General features: G+C 42.7%; 1 protein-coding gene across 5 annotated transcripts in view; it reads right to left on the reverse strand.

Moving 5' to 3' along the window:
* AGAP1 (ArfGAP with GTPase domain, ankyrin repeat and PH domain 1) overlaps window positions 1-9289 on the reverse strand; it is a 370539-nt gene extending 361250 nt beyond the window's left edge. For 2 of the 5 annotated variants that reach the window (XM_065069193.1, XM_065069192.1), the window contains exon 1: window positions 2832-3504. In XM_065069193.1, coding sequence (XP_064925265.1) covers window positions 2832-2994 — 163 coding nt within the window. In that variant the 5' untranslated portion in view covers window positions 2995-3504. Of the gene's footprint in view, window positions 1-2831; window positions 3505-9252 lie in introns of those variants that run through there. The other 3 variants (XM_065069199.1, XM_065069194.1, XM_065069196.1) reach the window with 2 other exon arrangements.
* Window positions 9290-22241: the final 12952 nt, after the last annotated feature.

A 22241-nucleotide genomic window follows, 5' to 3' on the forward strand; every position in this document is an offset into this window, starting at 1 on the left:
GAGAATTAAAGCATATGCTTTTAAACTGTTGACTTTGCAACTCTGCAATTGCAAGAACTTGTAAGGAAAAAACCAATTAACTAATATCACACAGAACTGATTTACACAGTACTACATCTAACAGAATAGTAAAAGGAAGGAATCTGTGTAAAAAATATAGACATGTAAATTTAGTATCCAATTTAGGAATGTTTAGTAGTTGTTCTCTTTGGATTAGACAAAACTAATGTACTTGAATATCAAGAGTTGCTGCTGCTGAAAGGCCAGTTTTAACTCCCCATTATTTCAACAGTCATTGGTCCAGCAAGTGCGTTCAGACTCTCCTATAATAGAACTCAAAGTCTAAAAATGAAGGAGCCCGTATGTTGCCAATAAAAGCCAGTGTTGGGAAGACAGTGCCACTCTATATCGAAAAGAAATTCTGAGAATAAGTAACAGGTTCTCCACTGAAACAAGTCTAAAACTGCTTTAGATTCAACTCTGTTCTCCTCCAGATCTGTCAAACCTTTCTTGAGCAGGAAAGTATTATTTGAGCTGTTCACGGAGCACATACTGGTTAGAGCTACAGTTTAAAGCAGTCTGAAGTGATTAAACTACTTGTTCTTTAAAGAACAGTTCTCCTTCCACTGGAAGGAATTACTTCAGCAAAAAGTTACTTAATATTTTCTCATGGCAGCCACATGCCAACCATATCACTGATTCACATCAGTGAAAAAGACAAGGTTTTGAGACTTGGGGCGTACCATTTTAACACTAAACTCCTTGCAGTAGAAGTGGACCGCAACAGCTGCAAAACAAATGAGTATTTCTAAGTTCTTCCTACAATCAATATGGCATTACCAAATAGATTTAAAAGCTGGTACCAGTGACAAACAGATAGATGAAGGAGGTTTATCTAAAACACAACCTGGTGGAGTTTTAAACTAAAGGAGTTTGGTTTGTTTGGGGTGGGGTTTTTTTTTAGGTTTTTGCAATTTTTAATATTTAAGAATTAGTTGAAGAGGCCTCGGAACAGAAAAGACTTAAAATATACACTTACTTTCTAGATAAATCTTACCCATGAATCAGATCTACTGGTTTCATGACTCAGTGTCCAATGTAAGTTAGGCAGCAAATTGTCTATGAAAATTTTACTCATCAGCTCTGCTTTTGAAACAGATTTGCAGGCTGCTATTTTGGTTTTAACTTCTTTGTGATTGACAAATGAGCTGAGCTGCAGTTAGGTAACACAAATCATTAATACATGAAAAGACTAACATTAAGTCACATGCTGTGAAGATAAAGGCACACAATGCTTCACATCCTCCTCCCTGCTTCAACACAAACTTGGTTGCATCACTATATCTCAAACACCTTGATCAATAAACATATGTATACCATACAAATGTATTAATTACCATTTAAAAAAAAAAAAAAAAATGTTCTGCTGAAGGTGTCATCTATCCTACAGAAATTCAAACACCAGGAGCACTGGGAAAGGAACAGCAGGGCCTATGCCACATCCTTCCCGCAATATTCGTTAATAAGTTTCCATCTTTTCAGTGAAAGAGCAGAGCTAAGGGGAATGATTCCCAAGAGGGGTGCAAAAACTGACAACCACACACCATAATTTCAGCAAAGTCAAATACAACAGGGAAAACGCACAGAACTCGACCGCATACTTAGTCCCCAGTTAAGTCTCTGCATCCAGCTATGTTTTCTAATAAGTGACAGGCACCGCCAGCCTCAATGACTGTCTATGCAAGACACTAAAGAGGAATTTTTTGCCCATTCCTCCTTAAAATGTTAACAGCATTAAACATCATGTCTGTCTATTTAAGCTGCATTGCTTAAGAGTCAGGCAAATAACACAGTCTTTCAAGTAACACTCTGAATAGCAGCTTTTCCAGCAAGACTTCTTTTATTACATATAATTTAAGGACAAGATAGGCCAACAACACAAGCTGGCTTTAAGCAGCTCTCTATTTCAGCTGCTGTACATCATACTTTGCTAACCCGAACCCGGTGCAAGAAACTGACAGACTATGTCAATTTCAAAAGCATATAATGCAAAGCTTCGAAAGTTAATAAGCAAAATAAGTCAATTTCTTTTAAAAATACAGGTGCTCGGCCAATTGTTTGCTCTTTTTAACTCCTATGCTCGTTAAGAAAAATATCTGCAGAGTTCCCAATACCAACTATTTCTTTCTTATTTTGCACTTGCTATGCAGTTCAGAAGTCTCTGCGGTGCTCCTTCAGAGACAAATGCATACAACTCTAAGCTTACGAGTCTGTTATCTCCATCTTGCCTTCAAACCTGTTCTTACACTGCCGCACAGACCGCTGCTCTGTAACCCAGCTGCACGCCTTGTTTACTCGCTTACCTCCAACTAAATCAGAACCCGTACTTTAAATATCTGCCTCAGAAACTGCACTGAGCACCAAAGAAAATCGCATTTTCTCCAACCACTCTGCGGGCAAAGCGAGCATCATCCTTCTGACCTCAGTTCGGTCCTAACCGGCCCGCCGCTCCGCACATCAGCAGCGGGCAAGTTGCAAAAACAACTTCTACCCGCAGCACCGACTGTTCGCAACAAATCCACCCCTCGCTTGGCCGCAGATTAAACCCACGCCGAGGGACCGCCCTGGGCGTTCAGGGCAGAAGAACCGATGGAGAACAGGCCAAGACCCCTGCCCAAAAAGCCTCCCGCAGAGGGACGGCGAAAGGGACGGAGGAAGGGACGGCGGGCAGCTGTTCCAGTGAGCCCGGGAGGGCCTCGCACGCAGGGCCGAGGGGTTTTGGGGGAGCCGAGCGCACCCCCCGCCGCCTGCCCCGCTCCCCGCCGGCTCACCTTCGATGGCGATGACATGCTCGCGGATCTGGTTCTGCAGCACCGGCTCCTCCACGCGCTCCAGCAGCTCGTAGATGGAGTAGATGTTGGGGTGCACGGACTCGAAGCGCTGGATCTCGGCCCGGATGGCTGCCGAGTTGGCCAGCTGCTGCTGGTAGTTCATGGCGCGGCCGCTCCCGTCCGCCGCCCGCTCCGGCCCGGCGCCTTCTCTCTTCGCCTCGCTCGCACCGAGCCCCCCGCGCAGGCCGGCGGGCGGCGGCGGGGGGGGGGAGGCGGGGCGCAGAGGGGACGAGCCCCGGTCGCTGCCGCCGCCTCACTCACCGGACCCCCCGCCGCCCGCCCCGGGCCGGGCCGGGCTGGCTGCAACCCTTCGCCTCGCAGCCCGCAAGGGGCGCCGCCGCGGTTCGTCCGCTCGCTGTCACTTCATCGCGCCGGCGGGGCAGGACAAGCCGGCCGCCCCCAGCCCCATGGAGGGCGGCACCGCGGCGGGCGCCGCTGAGCTCCCAGCCCCGCCGCCGCCTCAACTCCGCAGCTAACGGCCGGCCCCTCCTCCTCTCGCGCGCGGTGCAGGCGGCGCACGCGGCCCCGCTCCCACCAGCACCAACCGTCCGCCTCGCGCTGCCCCAATCCCCCCCGCGTCCTTCTGCTCTGCCCGCTCCACGCTCACGCAGGCCGCGCCCCCGGGTTACGTCACCACGCAGCCCGCCAGCCGTGCCCCGCACGCCGCCCCGCGGCACGGAGGGAAACGTAGTCCCGGGGACGGGGGGGAGATGAGACAGCGCGGGGGTCGCGCTCCCACGCGTGCGGGAGCGGTGGGTCTGGCTGCTCCTCTGGGTGCTAAAGGTCACCGCCACGCTCGCCCCGCGGGCACGGGGCCGCTGGAACCCGGGATCGGACCGCCAGGTTTGTGCGTAACGCTCTCAGTCCAAGTTGCTAACACCTGCAGTGGCTGCGGGGCCGTGTCCGTGCCCACCGGGCACCAGCCTTCGACGAGCTACAGCTGCGCGTCGTTGTGCCTCCTCGAGCGTCCAAAATACCGTGTTGCCCCAAATATCTTTGTGCAGACCCCGGCCAGAGACATCGCAGTGTCTGAAACAACAGCCTTCCCAGACAGAAAGCCTGCAGTAGTCGTAAATGTCTCATTTACTTTTGCTAAATTACGGTGTAATGAAGTGTTGCTGTTGTTACCATAAACAAGTGTTATTAACAATATAATTTGCAAGCCAGCTCTATGCAGGGTTAGGAATTCACGTTGATGAATTCTTTTTTAGGATCAATATTTCATGGATTGGAGCTCCGAAGCTGTAAAACGTGGAGCAGACCTTAACACACAAAACCTTTCAGGTGTCATAAGGACATCTCGGTAAGGGACGGCCTCAGATAACCATATCCACCTGTCCTACTGACGATGGACACAATAGTTTCAATATTTTTTTTTCTCCTCAAAAAAAATATTTACATGAAATATCATTATTTGAACACACAGCTCTGGCTGAGAAGCAGCTATGCTCATTTCGTGGTGCAGTTGTTTACTTTATTAGCTGCAACTACCTTCACATGTTTTAACAATATTTTCTCTTTTCAAGTAACCGTTGTCTTGTGTGTTAGTTACTTGGTAAAGATAGGTCTTAAGGACAGAAGAGGTAAAGGTTTTTGTAAAGTTAATTCATTTGTCAAATCTGTTGACCCATATTAAAAAAAAAAATCAAACTGGTTTGTTTTGTTTCTATTTAAGACCTGGAAACCTAAGCAGTGTATATCATGTGATGTCCAGGGTGGAAATAGCTGTTCTCCTGCTGTAAATGAATTCTTAACCTAAACAGCTTAAGAGAGGAAAAGCTTGGTAAGCTTGGCAGCGAGAAGAAGAATAGGAGTATCATAAAAAACAGTATTTAATTGTGTCATGAGCAATAGCACCCGGTGTCATAGCAGGTATCTGTTCTCTGGCTTATCGACTGATGCTCTGTTGCAGGTCTTTGTAAACCCATGGTGACCTGGCAGAGCTGAATGAAGGCTGCAGGGAGATCTTCCAATTAATGGCTGCAGTGCTGCTGCTATCAGTCACCTCTGAGTGAATTCTTTCACATAATACATGAGCTATTATGCCTGAGGTAAGTAGTTGCTACCGATTTATGCCATACACATAGTAACTACTATCTGATATTTAAATAGTCCCACTAACGTCTGTGCATTAAGCTTCTTGATATGATGGCTTGCAAAAAAGAACAAACTATAGCGGTGACAAAGGAAGCTGTGATATGAGATTGAGTTTTTGGGTACTCCTGAACACATTGCCTGAAGAATGGGCATATCTAATTAACAGCAAATCGCCTTCACCCTCATATGAATATGAATTGAACCGCCTTTATGTCATTGAATAAAGGGGACATGGATGGGGCTGAGTGACCTCTGGAGCTCAACCTCCTATCTGGGTCAGTACTTGTGAGTTCTACCAGTAATACTTGCGAGGTTGTCATCTGCAGTTGGGAACGCAGTGGAGACACAGGACAGAGGGGAGGACACAACACAGTAGCTTCTCACCGCATCCCCAGGGTGTCAGCAGTGTGGGGTGGTCTCAGTTGTGACTTCCAGTCACAGATACCTGTGTCTTCTCCCCCTCTTCTCCCCTCGTCCTTCTCAGCAGGAATTGGGATAAATTTTTGTTATTTTCTAATCCTACTAGGAAACTCTTGAATGAATAAAAAAAAAAACCACAAGGAGAATAAATTCTCTAGTTCCATTTGTGAGTGCCACTAAAGGGTATTAACAAAGATGGAAACATGAGAGGATTTTTGCTTTTATTTACCATAAGCTGTTTGAATAAGGTAGTGGTATGTAGAAAGCTAGTAAATGTAATCTGTAATTCTTCCCTTTGCCTCTCTCTATCCTGATCTTGAGCAGAAGCATTGCCTCACATTACTTTTCTTCCCAGAAAATGCCAAATTGAGCAAAGAGTTAAGCAATAACCACTCTTGTATTTGGGGCTGACTGTTTCCACTGTTGCTGTGTGCTTTGGATTCTTCCAGGTCTAAATCTAATGGTTGTCTAAGATGTGGAAAACAACTCCCAGGGTAGTCTCAACTGTAAATGAATGCAACTACTACACACAAAGAACTGTAGCATTAAAACCCTGTGTTAATATAAATCCTTTTTGTAATACTTTGATCCATAGATCTGTGAAGCTTTTGCTACCCTGATTTTTTGCTACGTAATAGCTTGCATATAAGCTTTGTAAAATTAAAGCAAAATATAAGCTACTGTTGCAGCTTACATAGATTTCTTGTGTAAGAAGGCCATAACAATAAGTCGTATTTTCCTGTGCCTGCAGCTGAGATTAGCCTGAAATGCTGCTTGTGATGCACAGAGCGATACTGGGTACTTCTCTTCACTATTAAACTCTGTTTTAGAGAGTCAGGCATCTGAAGTGCTCCATCAACCTCTAATACGAATCGGCAAAGATAATGACTTTGGCACTGCTGCTATGAGCATTGGCTAATCTAGATTTGTTTTTCTGTGGTCTGGGACATGGCTCGCTTGGGCACTTTACAGCTTTTCTAGGTTTGTTTTTGTCAAAGGTGAGATGATCACTGAAATTGGTGCTTTTCTCCAGGTTTGCGGAGGTTATGAGACTCAGACAATTTTTACAAGTACAGAAGGGTTGATGGGCTTTAAGTACAGTGCATAGAGTGGTCATGGCCCCAGTGCAGGTTACCCTTCTGTCACTGGTTTTCCTTACTGAGGGTAAAAGCTTTCCAAGGGTGAAGCTTCACACTGCACTGTGATCCCATGCGGTTGGTGCTGTGCTTAGGTCTGTAACATAGTTCCATCTGCCTCCTACTCCTCCTTCCCATCTGACAGATCCACTCATTGTCGTGACTCAGAAAGCTAGATCAGATGGTTTCATTCTGATTTTGGTACTTTATTCCTTGAAGGTATTCAGTAACAAGGAAGCAGCACTGAATCAACATCTCAAACAGCTCTAGCTCCTACAGATGAGTCCACTTATCCAATTTATGCTATTCCCCATCTGTCCACCATGGTCTAACTCTACAGAAAGTGCAGGCAAGAATTTTGAGGATATGAAACTGATGACTGTGGGCTTAAGGCATACGGACAACTACATTTTACTTTTGGACCTGAGCCCAAATGTGCCAGTAAAAACAAGCTGCAGAGTTTGACCTTAATGGAAGTACAATTATAGAAAAGCTCCACAGAGAAATTACAGGTGGGATTCACAATCCATGAAGCTCATGTTTAAGTACAGATCTTGGGAATGGAGAACTCTCATGGAATTTCATTAAAGCACTCACTATTACTTTCCACTAATGCTTTGTTACAACATGATGGAGTATGCTTTCCTGGCTACTGAAATGGGAATTTGGCAGGACTAGCCTTTAGTTACTAAACAAGTAGCTGAAATGGTGATTGGGACAAAAAAAAAAAACAAAACAAACACGTTGAAGCATCCTGTCCCTATCTGTGACAGGATTTAATATAAATACACCCAAATATCACAGGCAGCTTGACACAGAGGTTCATCTGCAGACCTAGCAGAAAGGGGATTAACTGAGAAAACTGAGAACATAAGGACTCCTGGACCATCCAAGAGAAGTTTTAAGACAAGTCTAGCTGATAGTTGTAAGCAACGTTTCACTTTGACTGTTTTGGCGTCTGTTCATGATCTAAATCCCCAGCTGTTCGTGTGATTACTGCTGGTATGAGCAGTGTTTTGTTTAATATGCAGGGTGTGTCTGGAAAAATAGAGGAGATAGAATGTTAGAGATGTGTCTTTATGCCTACTAGTACTGACATCGCCATAAAGACTGAAATCAAGCCCATATGGAAAACAGATATGGAAACATCAAGTTTTCTGAATTATCTTTGTCATATTCTGCAGTGAAACGTTGGTAAAAAACTTCAAAAACTTAAATTAGGTTAAGCTTCTTCTGGTAACAAATTGGGATAAAATTCTGTTATTTTACTGGGTAAAGATTTGGGTCAGTCAGTTACTATTACAGAGTGATTAGGTTGCTCAAGAGGCTTTGAAACAAATGTAACTAATGAATTAACCTCATTCACACAGTGTGAAATCTGTTCTAGGAGAAATGCCAACTAGTTCAAACAATACTAATTATGGAGTAGCAACAACAAGGGGATGTTGAAGCTGTAGCTCATTCCTCAGTGTTCCTGTCATAACCGGGAAAATTCTGTTCTGTACCAAATCTACTTGAAAAAAAGTGGGATGGCAAAAGCAACCTGCGTTTCTGAAGGTGGGAGCATAAATCAAATCTCTTGCAAGGTCAAATAATCCTAATTCAAGGGTCTTCTACTCAGAAGTGAACTAGTATTCTGCTGCAGAGCAGTGAACTAGCAATAACTGTATGTGTTCACCACATGGGGAAAGGCGTCCTAGAGTCACCTCTCGATTCTAGCCCCAGGGACTTGGATTTTCACTAACCTGAAATTTTCTGAAATGTTGAAAGGAACCATGACTTAAACTGCTCCAATTTTGGCTTCTTGGTAATCTAAGTTTTACTGTAAAGCCATTTACAGTATTTACAGATTTACAGAACTATTATCTCCATTAAAGCAAAGACATTGGTCGGATCTGGAGTTGTGCTGCAGCTTTGCTCAGGCTGATAATGGTCTGTGTTTTAGTTTTAAAGCAGGGTCTTCAGATGTTTGCAGTGAAAATAAATGGCTTCTTCAGATGAAGAAAGATGGTTTTAAGTCCTACATTCTGCCTGTGCTTTGCAAAGCTTAGACAGTTTCATTTCAGCATAAACTTGAATCATATGCAGTAAAAAAACTTGTTCAGTTGCAGGTTATGTGATATCAGTAACCCTGAGTCAGGGCTCAGCAAACATCCTGAATTTTATACCAGGGTGATTCCAGTGACAGCTTTGTATGCCATTTCTGAGATACTCAGCACTTTATTGAGCTCTTATCATGGCTAAAAGTGATCACCACTTTTAATGTGTCTCTAAGCTTGTTGCTGTTGTCACTTTCTTGACAGAGAATCAATACTTGATTCACCACATAATTCCATGTTAAGCTGGAATCTCACTTCAGCTGTGGTATGATAACAGGGCTTTAAATGTTAGGGAAAACTGTAGGCTCAGTTGTTACCTTGGAACTTTCAGAAACGTGCTATTGACTTACTGCAGAAAAATCACAGGAGAAGTCACTCTAGGTTCGTTGAAACTAATCTTTTAGAACAATTACCTTGATTTTTAATAACATCTAATATGCATAATGCTATAACATCCAGTGATAAGGAATGAAGAAACAGGATAAGAAATTTTAAAAAAATCAAAACAACTAGGTCTGGCAAAATTGTGAACCGGATGCTATAGTACAAAGGCCCATAGGTGATTATTGAGGAATATCATGCTCTCAGAAACATCACAGTGAGATGTACCTGTTGCTGAGATACTACTCATGTTCCATTACTGGAGGTCTAAATAGCAGAATGGATCTTCCTGGTGTGGGAGAGGTGGCGATCTGCCCTTGTTCTTCCCTGTTGCCCTCCAGAAAAGAAAGGTAGCAAACGAGTCTTCACAGACTTTGTGCTTCCACAAATGTTTCCTTTGATCTGAAGGCAAGACAGAAATCAGAACCATGAGTCCCTTGGTGGTGAAGATCCCATGTGACTTATTTTAAGAGCATGACCTTGTGCAAGTGGCTAATAGTGTGGATCCTAGATGGCAGATTGCAGTTCAAATATAACAGCTGCAGAACATAGCTGTGTATCCACACATCTGTCTGATAGCTATGTATCCACACATCTGTCTGATAGCTATGTATCCACACATCTGTCTGGTAAGAAAGCAAAACATTTTCTTTGGCGTTATGGGGGGGAGTATGAGCCATTACTAATCGGTGAAGGGATGCAAAAGAGCATGAAAACAAAGCTGAGGGTGGTAGTCATGGCTGACCATGGTACTTCCCTACATTTAAGATAAGAAGTGTTGTCCTTTTTGCTCTTGCCACTCGTGTGTGCCATGGCAAGGAAAGTGCTGCCTGGTAATGCTGACATCAGAAAAACTGAAGTTTGACAAGGGAGTTGCAGGTGCTCAACTCTAGGCTGCCTGGCCAACAAGAATAGTGCCATTGGGCACCACCTAATTCCATGGGCAGGCACGGTGGGTGTGTAGGATTGCTCACTTCACTGTTTGTGCTCTTGGGATGGCTGTGGACTCCCAGCAGCAACATCTGGAGTACAGCCCCACTGCGTGTTACAAATGGGCCTGGCTGTGTACCAAAGACAGTAGTCCTACTGATGATGTTTATTCCTATACATATCAGTGATATTTACCTGGCACGGTAACCCCAGCCCTTCAGGTTTCCCATGTGCAAAATTCCCGCATGGGGTGATTTGCATGCTGTAGCAGCACAGCAGCCCCTTGTTCCCAGTGGACAGTGTCCCTGAACACTGCATTGCCCCAAAGGGCTGTCAGTTATCAACTCAGGCATGGTTACCACAGAAGCTAGTGGGATTTACTGTGTGGCTGTGTTACTTCTTTGAGCTGCTTAACAGCTCCCTGGTAACAACTCACATTTTTGCAGCTCAAGGAGTGTCACAGCAGGAACAGGGCTTCTGTGGCCGGCTTGCACTGCACTGCAGTCTGTGCAAAGATGCCAGGAAGAATTCCCTGGAAAGGGTCTGGTACTCGCTGCTTTTACACATCACCTTGTATGCCCCCTTTCTGTAGCTGTAACTTCCTCATAAAGATGTAATGAAATCCTGTGGGCTATTTGTCTAGAGACAAGGAAGTGCTCCTGGCACATTTCCACTGTCACATTTCACTTATGGTTTGACCAGGTTTGTCTGACCTAGTTCTGTTCATAAACTGGGCTTAATGGTGGAGTCCTGGAAGTGTTCCCAGCTGCTAAAGCCTCTGCACTAATTAATTGCAGTTCAAAAGCCCTTCAGCAGCCATGTATCATAACATTAACATAAAAAAAAAAAAAAGCCAAACATGTTCTCTGTGATTTTAAGCTTTGAACAAGCTTAGAATATGGTGAGACATATTCAATATCACAAAGGCACCATGGGACCTGCTCATCAGTTACTTGCTGCTAGAGTACATACTGAAATGGAAAATATCTTTCCTGTGTACCCATTACAGAACTGTTATCATAGAATAAAATGAAGCTTTAGATTGTTTTTACTAAGCTGGGTGTGATTTTTTCATTCCAGTGTGTAACTTTCCATCATTTGAAAAAAAATAATTTGGGAACAAGGATAATAAATTGAAACTGGATACCCAATAATATTTTGGATACCAGGAGGCTCCTGGAGAGTGCTCAGCAATTACTACAGACCTGGAGAATCATCAGCACTAACTGTCTAGCAAAGAGGCAACTTCTGGTTTAACTAAGGGTACCTAAATTGCACTCCTTACATCTAAAGAAGGTAACGGGTAAAGAAATGTCTTGTTTTCTGTGTAGGTTTAGCTTCATCCAGAAATGCTTTGGACTTGTCCAAATCTCAGGTTGCCTTCCATGAACATGTACATCAACTCACTGTGTTAAAAAGAGAGGCCATGTGTGGTTCAGTAGCCGTCAAAACAGGTCTTGGGGATTTTGAGCACAACACATCATTTAAAGTCAGAAGACTGAATTGTGACACCCTTCAAAGAAAGTGAAGTTGTTACTATTAGGACAGCTCCTGTGGCACTATCGTGTCCCTGAAAGTGTTTCTAAGGCAGCAAAACTAGCACATATCTGCAGCATGGAATGAGTTGCTTTCAAAGCATACAAAGCTGAAACACCTCAAAGCTCAGCCTCATCTTGTATCGTCTACAGTTTCAACTTGTGTCACTACTTTGAAATGCAAGATAAACTGTAGGCTTAGGTCTCCTTGAACTCAACTGACTTGAGCAAACTACAGAAATGATGCGCCTGCATTTCTGGGCAGAGAGCTCGGATGCCGGCACGTCTCTGCCCTTTGTCCTTAGTTCAATAGAGAATACAACAGACTGCCATTGACCCAGGTCTCAAGGGTCAAAAAACAGGGGAGTTTTGGTTCTAGTTTTCTGAATAGTTGGCTGGATGAAGTAAGATGAAAGTGTGTCATGGATTCTTACTTAATCCTTTTCAATCATTCGAGCTGTCACAAGTACATCTGCCACGTTATACTTCGGCCCTCAGCTGAATTTTGATGATCTGTGTGGGAAGTGTTTAAAGCTGCTACTTCAGACTCCTCAGTGCTCCAGACAAGGCTGCAGAGTTTTAGATCAGCAAGGTTTGAAGTCAAACCAGCCATCACAAAATTTAATAAAGGAAGTGAAAAAATTCTGCTGTGGTCTCCAGTAGTAGCACTTCAGGTACACTCTCTTCAGAATGGTAAATGCTTACCTGTGTTTTATCTATTCGTTACTTCATTTGAAAAAGGTGTAGTAGACCTTTAAATATTCCCTGAGCAATTTAGAGGAGGCTGTAGTGTTAAGCTATATGTAAGGAACCTGGGATAAAGTACTCTCAAAGCTGAGATAAATTATTGTAGCAGTGGTTCTGTTTCTTACACTGGAAAATGGGATAGAAAACTCATTCCTTGTACAGCTGACAAACACATGTGCACATCTGCTGTAGCTATGCATGCTAAGTAGACCTGGAATTGCCATTGCCTTGCAGAACGTGAAATCTGGATGGTGAATGGTTATCTAACATGAAATACTTGGCAGAAGTCTCAAAAGCTAATTTCAGCTTTGTATTTTGTTCTTTAAGGGAAAAAGGCTTAATTGGGAGTTGCTAATTTTATTAGTAGTATCATGCTCAAGAGGAAAAAAAATGTTACTGTTTGTTTTTTGTTTTAGGAATAGTGTAAGTGCAAGTCACGGTATGTTGAAATTAACAGAGTTAACATCTCAAGCAAGGGCTTCAGGATGCTGGTAATTAATGGTGAGCTAAATTGCATATATCCAGAACTTTGCTTCATGGCTCTCACGTCTAAATAAAGGTGACTTCAGTAAGAATGTACTTCAAGGGTGTACCAGTCCTGCCCATGAACTTGGTTGTCTGATGCCAATCTGAATAACTTACGTGTGTGGAAACAGTTGATTTCATGGCTTGAGACCCCACCTTTAGAGGACAGGGGTCAAAGCTGTAGCTGGGGTGGGTGCACAGTAAGGATTGGGCTGCAGAGCTGAGGGGGCACACAGTTCTGCAGATACACTGGGGTTTGTGTTACTGCTCTCGAAGCCAGATTAGTCACCAAGGATCACTGTAAGGTATCAAGGTCTGCTAGTGAATAAAAAAACCAGTGAAGAGCATGGCTTCATTAACGTTCACTATTGCATACTAGTTCTGCATTCTTTGAGTAAATTGACTGTTCCTGGCAGAGTGAAGGACCTGGTCTTCTCTCTGGGCTCGTGGCTGGGATCCATTGACTGTTACAATACTCATGTCAGCCTGTTCTTTCCTTTCTTGGGTGCTTAATCTCAAGCAGAAAGCATGATGTGATAACTCTGCATCTTAAATCCTATGAAAACACTACAAAGAGGAACTATGCTTTGAAGTAAAAATGGGGAAACGACTGGGAAGGACAGAGTAAAGCAACTTCAGCATTGCAAAGAAATACAGGGAAGTGAAGAGTAATTTCCCAGAAAAATTCCCCTCTGTAACAGTCAATTCATCTACTATGGCAAGAGTGAGCAATCTTAGAGTGCCTTGGAGCTTCCGCTATCACAGTCACCAAAACAAAGATGTAACAGAGTTGTTGGTTCCTCTAAACAGTCTGCATAGAAACCTTTCAAAGGGATTTTTCATTGCATAATGTTGGGGGCAGTTGCCACTGTCTCTGATGTGAAAAGCAAAACCAGAATCAACTTGGAAGTGTAGTATTTAGTGGGAAATGGGGCAGTTAAATACAAGAATTGATCACATTTGTCTAACGGCTATTATTGTAACGGGACCAATAAAGGCAATCAATAACACTGTTCCTGCAGGAGACTCCAGGGGCTGGGTACAATCACCTTCTGCTTGAAACCCTGTACATGATCTGGAGAGACATGTGATACTTGATCCAAAGTTCTGGTTCAGTGTTAGACGTCTGGGGGAGGATTCAGAGCAAACCAGATGTGAAAACCATGTAATAGATGGGTCAGTTCTGGACCTTTAAGGAGAAAACATGGCACAGACAAAGTGACAGTAAGCAGTTGGTTTTGTTTTTGTTTTTCCTGTGTAAAAAGGGAATACTGAAACCACTTGGAAAGTGTTTCAAAATGTAACAAGAGCCAAATCAGAGATGTATATCAGATAGAAGTGCATCTGTCTTGTCGCTGAACTGTATAGGTTGCAGGCATAGCCAGGTAAATATAATTAATCATATCTGATCTATATTGAAACATGTGGCAAGAGTGTGGACAACATAAAGAATTAAACAAAGTTGGGATCTTATCCAAGTGGGGGATACCAACAGACTTGCATCTTGCTTTCACCTCCGTTTTCTGGGCCAGATTGTCTGGAAATACTTAATCAAATGCTTGCTTGGATGTGTACAAAGGGCTCAATGTTTGAAATGTGTGGCATATGGGTGTTGTAAATCAATGTAACCTGAAACAAGACAGTGAACTGTAAACCTGCTAAAAGTGCTCTGAGCTTCTCTCAGCTGCATCAAAGTACCTGTGCAACAACAACAGAAACAGGGCATTGTTGAAAAGAAAGTTGTCTCAGCAATGGCCAAATTGTGCTTCATAATGACTATGATATAAAATAAGATGCCAAAGAAGTGCAAAGTGAGGAATAATTCACTATGCACATAGTTGAGCAGGACTTTTGGTCCTTGAAGAGGTTAATTCTCCACAAAGAAGTTACTGGTTATCTGGCAACTGAGGTTAACGGAGATATTGTGGAGTTTTTGTGACTATTGCTTGTGTGAAAGTAACAGTCAACTTTTAGTCCTGCATCTGTGATGCAATAAGCTTGAATGAATTTATGAATTTGTCTGAGATCCCAGACTTCATTCATTATCTGAAAAATTGCAATAATTTGGCACAATGCATATGATGAAAGAGCACCTTTTGTGTCCTGCCAGCCTCTTTCCATCACTTTAACCTGCTGTTTGAAGTAAGAAGACACTGGAGTTCATAGTGCCAGTCGATATGATCAGTCCCTGCATAAGCTTCAATGGGGTATCTGGTCAGCAGGCTGCCTTGTGAAGAGTCCTGATGGTGATATTCACCTCAGCATTTGTCTCACTGGAATAAACCATAAAAATGTATTAAAATTTGACTGGATCAGTTTTAGACAAGCTAATGATGAACTCTTGCAAGCAAATCTTTATCTCTGTGAACTAGACTTCAGACTTCAGACTTCAACTCTTTCAACTGAAAAAAAGAAAACATCCCAGTATTTTGCATGAGCTCTTGCTCTGGGACAAACAGTTTCTCTTTTCTCAGGTAAACTGCTGGCAGGTATTTAATGCACAATATCCTTGCAAAGATAAAAAGGAAATAAAATAACCGGAGAAGCTATTTACGAGTTCAACATCCTTAGGTGCTTTTTGTGGATTTTGTTGCAAGGAAGTCTGTTGTGAGGACCTGGTCATAGGCCCTGGTGATCTCAACCCCAATGTATTGATTGACTTTGCTGCTTGACCTTGGGCTTGCCTTATTGCTGTGGTCACTGGGCTGTATCCAGTGCTGGTTACCTTCGCTAGACCCCACACTGACCTGCGGCTTGACTTCCCAGCTTGCCATTGGACCTGCCTCATTGACATAAATGTGTCTGGCCATTTGGACCAGTTGGTGCCCCCACGGTAAGAGCCTGGTAGGACAGCACTGGTAAAAACCCATTCCGTTGCAGGGATTAATCAATTTTTCTAATCTGGCTTGATGCTCTTTCCTGCTAAAGCTTTATGGCATGTGTAAGCCAAGATGCCAGTGTGGTTAATTTTCAATGAAGAGTTTACTGATGTCAGTGAAGTTTGTCACCTTTTTTTTTTTTTTTCCCCCAGCTTGTTCCAAATCACTTGTTTGAGTTCAGGAAAGTGAGGACTAAGACTGAACAGTTGAACCACTGAGATTGCAGCTGTGCTGCCTAGATAGGAAAACAGCAGAAGCACTTCAGTGTGGTCACCTCCTGTGTTTACCCATTCTTAATTTTCATGTGTAATGAGTTTTCTTCAGACGATTTAGCACTCTGAAATGAGCTTTTGGTTAGTTCTATGGAAACATGAGCTCTGTGGCAACCAAGCACAAAAAGGGAATTGAACAGAACGTTATGCTACTTTGCATAAATCCATAGTACATGTGCATTTGAATACCGCATGTCCTGTGTAACAGCAGGAATGGAAAGAGCTCAGAAGCAAAAGTGAAGCTATAGATTTGCTTCTAATTTTTTTCTTTTTTTTTTTTTTTTTTAAGTTGGGACTTCTTAGGTAAGCTCCTAAATACTGAAAACCATATCTGAGCTGAAGTTGGCTGTGGCTGAGGGAGTCATGATGTGATTCCTTTTATGTTCTTAGCTAGGCAACTTCTTTTGGCTGTACCAAAATAGGATGTTAGACTGAATTAACCTTTTTTGTGAACTGGCAAGATGGTTAATGATGCAGTGAAATGCTGCTGAGCACTTCGAAGGGGTTATAAGACAATGACTGTTTCTCGGTGTTACGTTGGATGCTGATTAACTTGGGTTGGTTGAGGGAATGGACACCATGCCTGTTTAAAACTTGGCAATGTGCAGCTTGCCATCACTGTTTAGAAGGACATATTAATCTTCTGAAGACAAGACTCTAACCATATCCAAAGAGAAAAGTGTACACTATATAAAAAAACTAGACACTTAGTCTCAAGCACTCTGATTAACTCATTCTAGCTGATTAAACATACAGTGACATTTGACTGACCTTGTCAGCTGGAGGGGTGAATAGATAAAATAAATGAGCTTTCAGTCTGTGACTGAACATATTTAATATGCTGGGTAGGAGGTCAGTGTGACTCATCCTTTCCATTTGCTGGATAGCCTGGTATTTGTAGGGAAAAATTCTCTCCTTCTGTTGAATGCACCCAGAGATATAATAATACTTCTTGGTACTTGAATGCACTACAGGTGCCTTTCCAAACTGATGTCCAGTTTCTGTAAAGCTGCCACACCTGAGCATGGCTCTCTGGAAGTGATTGAGTGGGAGTGTTGTGTACTATCATAGAACAGTTTGGGTTGGAAGGGACCTTCAAAGGTCGTCTAGTCCTACCCCCCTGCAGGGACATCTTCAACCAGATCAGGGTGCTCAGAGGGTGCTCAGAGTCCTGTCCAGCCTGGCCTTGAACGTTTCCAGGGACTGGGCATCTACCATGTCTCGGGGCAACCTGTGCCAGTATTTTACCACTCTCATTGTGAAAAAAAAAAAGAAAAACAAAACCAAACCAAAACAAAAACCAAACAAACAAAACCAAAAACTAACAAACAAACAAACAAAAAGCAAAAAAGCAGTTTGGTCCTAAAGGGCAATGATCCCCCCATAACACAAGCCCATTCCTGAATGTCCCATGGGCCACTGCAGCCTGAGGGTGCACCTGTCTGGATCGTACTCTCCAGATTATGGAGTTGTTTCTAGAAGGTACAAAATGTGCTCCTTATCTAAGTAACACTGCCCTGAATATGGAAAGTGGCGTGTGGCTTTTGTGCTGAACCAAACCTTGCATCTTATTTAATGAGACACCCAATACCAGCCTTAAAGGCAGCAGCAGGCTCAGCACAGGTCTGTGCTGTCCAGGTACCTGCAGACTCTGAGAGAAAACAGTAATTAGCTCTTGCTGCCTTTGCTGAGAATGTGCCTCCATTCAATAACCTGCTTCTAAAAAAACGTCCCTGAGGAAACAGTACCCTGTAGGTGAAGAGCTCTATAGGAGTTTAATTAGGTGCTGTCCTTTGAGAAACATACTTGCTGTTTCTTGCGTTTCTTTAACAACTGGGCTTCTACTGCCTAATTATCTTGTTCTTTTTGACTAGGACAGCTAAATAATTATGACCTGGGCTGAGTGAATGAATGCAGTGAAGTGATATTCTTAAATGCAATCAGCTACCCATTGCTCTGACAAAAAGTGTGGTAATGTAATAACACAGCCTTGCAAGAGATCGACATGAAGGTGAGAATGCTGCAAAACGTTTGCAGAAGTTTGCCTGGGAGTTAATCAAGTTAGCTTTACCTTGTAAGTTGATATAAATCCTCCACGTTCCAGCTGAAGCTTTAAGTGATTTCTAAATGAGCATGACATCAAGTGAGGAGAAACCTAATCAGCAATTGATAGATCTAGTTGCATGTCCCTGTCACCACACTGTCTCTGATACACAGACCAGATTGAGCCACTGAGCCCTTAGTGCAGCTTCTAAGTAGCCTGAACTGCACTGCAGTGCTGTTAGAGGCCTTATTATGCTAATAGTTACGGAGGGTGAACCCCCAAAGTGAGAAAGCAGTGCAATAATAAAGGAAAATTTATCCAGCACCCCGGCCATTATTAGCTCTCATAGGAAGGCTAAATGCAAAAAGGAGACAGAGGATTACTGTATGCAAATGGATAATCTTTTTTCTTGTTGTTGTTCCAGCTGTCTAGACAGCTAGACAAATGCCAGGTTTTCAAGACAATGACTGCAAGATGTTTTAACGCTTCATCCTTTATCATGAGTGCAGTCTACCCAGGTTGTCTGGTAGTTATTGATCCTATATCAAACAAGCTCAAAGGTTTTTCAAGGTTACATCACTCAATAAAGTGAAAAATATCCCTGTCCAAGATTATAGTGAGTTTGGCATGTTTCTGAGTTGATGAATGAAATATAAAGGTGGCTGAGGTTGTGAATATAATACAGGAGCAATGAAACCCTTGAACATACTGGTCCAAATGACAGCTTCAAGTGCCCATCTCCTTGTACTAAGTGTTCTTGGACCTAAAATGAAACAGAGGGAGATTTCAGAAAAATTGTAATACTCAAGATTAAGGTATGAACATACTACATTTGAAATGAGAGAAACATGGGTATATTCTCATAACTGCATCTCACTGTCTCACCCTTCTCCCTCCCAATTCTGCTGTTGATGTCAATCTTCTCCAATCTGGTGCATGACAAAGTGTTTCCTAGGTGTGAGAGCAAACACCAGACTTCACCAATATGTTTCTCTGTGCCTTTTATCTGTTGCGTTGATGCCCTGCTACAGCTAGCAAAGGCTGCAGCCCTGCTCACATCTCTGTTTCTGCCTCTGACAGACTCACCAAGCCCTGAGTGGAATCTTAGTATGGGAAATTCAAAAGGTGACTGCTGGGGAAGACCTTTACAGGACAAAACCCCAGTGTAGTCCACGCTGCTTTGCTTGAGAAGGTTGTATTTGGACTGAGCAATGGCATTTGGCACAATATCATGGAGCAGGAGGCAGTGGCGCTGTAGATAGATGATGGATAACAAGCTTGTGGCCCAGAGCAGTTGCTCACATCAGACCTATGGAAATTCATACAGTGTATGATTAACACTTGCTATCAAGCAGAATCTTAAAAAGCTGTTCACAAAGAGCGAAGGAAAGCTTATAATGGTTCATAATGATAGCTCTGACAGAGAACTTGCCATCCAGCGCTTCATGTGAAGCCATCTGCCACACTGAGAGAGCACAAAGGAGCCTCATCGTAATTCCTAATGTGGGGCATGACCTGCAATATAGCAGATAGAAACCAGAGGGTGACATTCCTTTGATGTAGCCAGGATTGTTACCCCCACAGGGTCCACAAGCAAAATGTAAATGTGCCCTGTCAGCAGTTTGTTGCTCAACCTTGGGGTGTAGCAGCTGAAGCTGCTTCATGACCTACTGCAGAAGCAGTAAAGGTGCTTCCCCAGCAGATCCAGCGAATCCCAGACTGCATTCTGTGCTTGTGCCCTTTCCAGAATTCACCTGGAAGACTTAGATGTGCTGCCCTATTGCATCTTAAACATTAGGGATCTGACTGGCTACACATTTAGTAGCATAAATAATGACAGCACTCGGGTTTGGTATGAGAGGGAGCAGCAGTTATGGTTTATTGAAGCATCAAATTGGAAGACAGAACTGAATACTGTGTGCAGGAAATAATTAGCTGATTGGCTTTTATGTTATACTCAAAATTTGTTTTCACTGTTCAAGCAAAACCGCTCCACTATCCTTACACAGAAAGAAAACTAATAATTTAGTGCAGAGAAAGTAACCCTGAATGCAACTTTATCTATTAGCACAGAGCAGTACAAGCATAGGAACAGAGTAGTGTGACCCAAATGAAATGACATGATGAGCTGGAAAGTTTGTCATGTAGTCTTTTCCACAGCCAACACTCTTTAGTGCTCCAGCACAATCAAGTCTGTATATGTTTCTATTTGAATTTTCTATCAATTTCCTTGCACAAGCTCAAGACTACATATCTTCTATGTGAGATTCCAGCTGACCTCACCAGTGGATGCTCACATCTCTATTATATTATGTTCAGCCATACATTCCTTCAGCTGCTGACCCTGTTGCTTGCTTCCATTCTCTTTAGGGTGCCTAGTTTGCATTTTAGCTTGAGGTTTGACTGCTGTTGTGTTCCCTGAATAGTTAATAATAGCTATGTGCTGTCCTTTTTCGGCAGGAGAGACTTTCTTGCTTGGGGGCACCCCAGGAGATGATTTCTAAATAATCAATGAATAGACACAACCCCAAGTAGAAGTTTGCCATGGCTTTAATGAGAGCCAGGACTTTACTCATAATAAGTGAAGTAATGTTAATTCTCAGGAGTCAGGAAACAGCTTTATCTTCCATCTTGAGAAATGTGAGCAAGGAGTCTGATCTACTGTATGGGAATGCTGTGGTGGTGGTCAACATGGCTTAAATCTGGCTGGCAGCCCTGACTCACAACTACATGGCCAGTTTCTTTCCCTTTTTAAGATTAACAAGTAAAACCGCTAAGGCTGTATCTAAGCACTCAAAGCTTTCTGAGAAATGCCTGTGTTTCTAGAGCACATCTGTTATCCACATTGGTGGGCCAGTCTGTCCAGCTGAAATTTGCCTTTTTCTTCTGGATTTTGGCAAAACCCATTTCTAACAAACTTTGCTTGCGATGGACGTGCCAGCTTCAGTCTAACTGTACACCAAAAGAGTGATTCATGGCAATCAGTTGTTAAGTCAGAACTTCACTCAGACATTTTTGGTTGCAGTAAAAAGAAACTTTTTGGATGAAATGGACTGTGTTTCAGTGGACTTAGGAATTGGTGCACAAAATTCTTTCTTTTCTAGCTTTTTTCCCCTGAAATCTTGCATGTTGTCTTTTTTATTGTCTCAGAATCAGTGACTCCTCTCTGAATGGGACCATGACAGCTGACAACCCTGCCTGTGAAATCTCTTCACCACTCTTCAGATACTTCTAATTCATTTCCCACAACCATATGGTTGTCATGAGGATTTAACCTCTGTTCTCAGTGGGCCTTTCGTTTCCACAGACAGATGAGAAGCTTGCAGGATACTATTGGGCAAATACAACCACCACAGATTTGTTACATCCTCAGAAAACATACAAGCTGCTTTCTGAGAGATTAAGTGACTAAAAGGCTAAAGCACGTGGAAAAAAAAAAAAAAAAGTTTCAGAAGAAAACTGAAACAAAATTCTGGCAAAACCAGTAAGATTCTTGTATTTGATAAATGATGGAAACTACTACATAATTTCGGTAATGATGGTTCAAATATAGGAAGTCAAATGCCTTATAGTTCCCTGGGTCTGTTGCTGTTTAGTTTCTTATGGCTGCAACCCATTTTGAAAAGGCAGTATTGTAATACTGCTCTGAGCACTGTGGCGATAGCTAAGCTTTAGCCATCGTATCAGAGGCTTGAGGCAGAGATAAGTCACTTAATATTTTTATCTCATCAGGCATGTGCTTGTTACGTGACCCTCACATTGGCAGAGCCCTCCTTCCAAATTTGCATTATCCCACCCTGACTGATGAGTTTATAGTTGATGTGAGGAAGGGAAATGCATTTCTGCCAAAGCACAATTAATTTTACAAGTCAACAGAGCCTGTACTTTCTTTTACTCTTTCACAGCAACTCCCCTTATTATTCAGCTTCATATGCTGGTTTCAGGTCAGGCCAAGACAAACTGTCAGTGTTATGTGTTGCATGTACATGAAAGGAATATTCTTATAGTGGTAGCTGTGGCAGCAGCAGCAGGTTTCTAAGAATATATTACATAGTAGGCGTGTTGTACCATTGATGTCTTCTCTGCGCTTTGTAAATACTGGACTGAAGTATTATAGACAGCTGCTTCCCCACAAAGCCGGTATTGGACAGAGAAAAGCAACACTAATTTATTTTCTATATAATAAGATTTATTTTCTATATAATAAGATTTATTTAATGTTTGAAGTCAATGAGCTTTACAAACTTCTGGGCATGATAGTTTGCAGTTAGATTCAAATACATAA

The sequence above is a fragment of the Columba livia genome, chromosome 7 (assembly GCF_036013475.1).
Source record: "Columba livia isolate bColLiv1 breed racing homer chromosome 7, bColLiv1.pat.W.v2, whole genome shotgun sequence".
Taxonomy (NCBI): Eukaryota; Metazoa; Chordata; class Aves; order Columbiformes; family Columbidae; genus Columba; species Columba livia.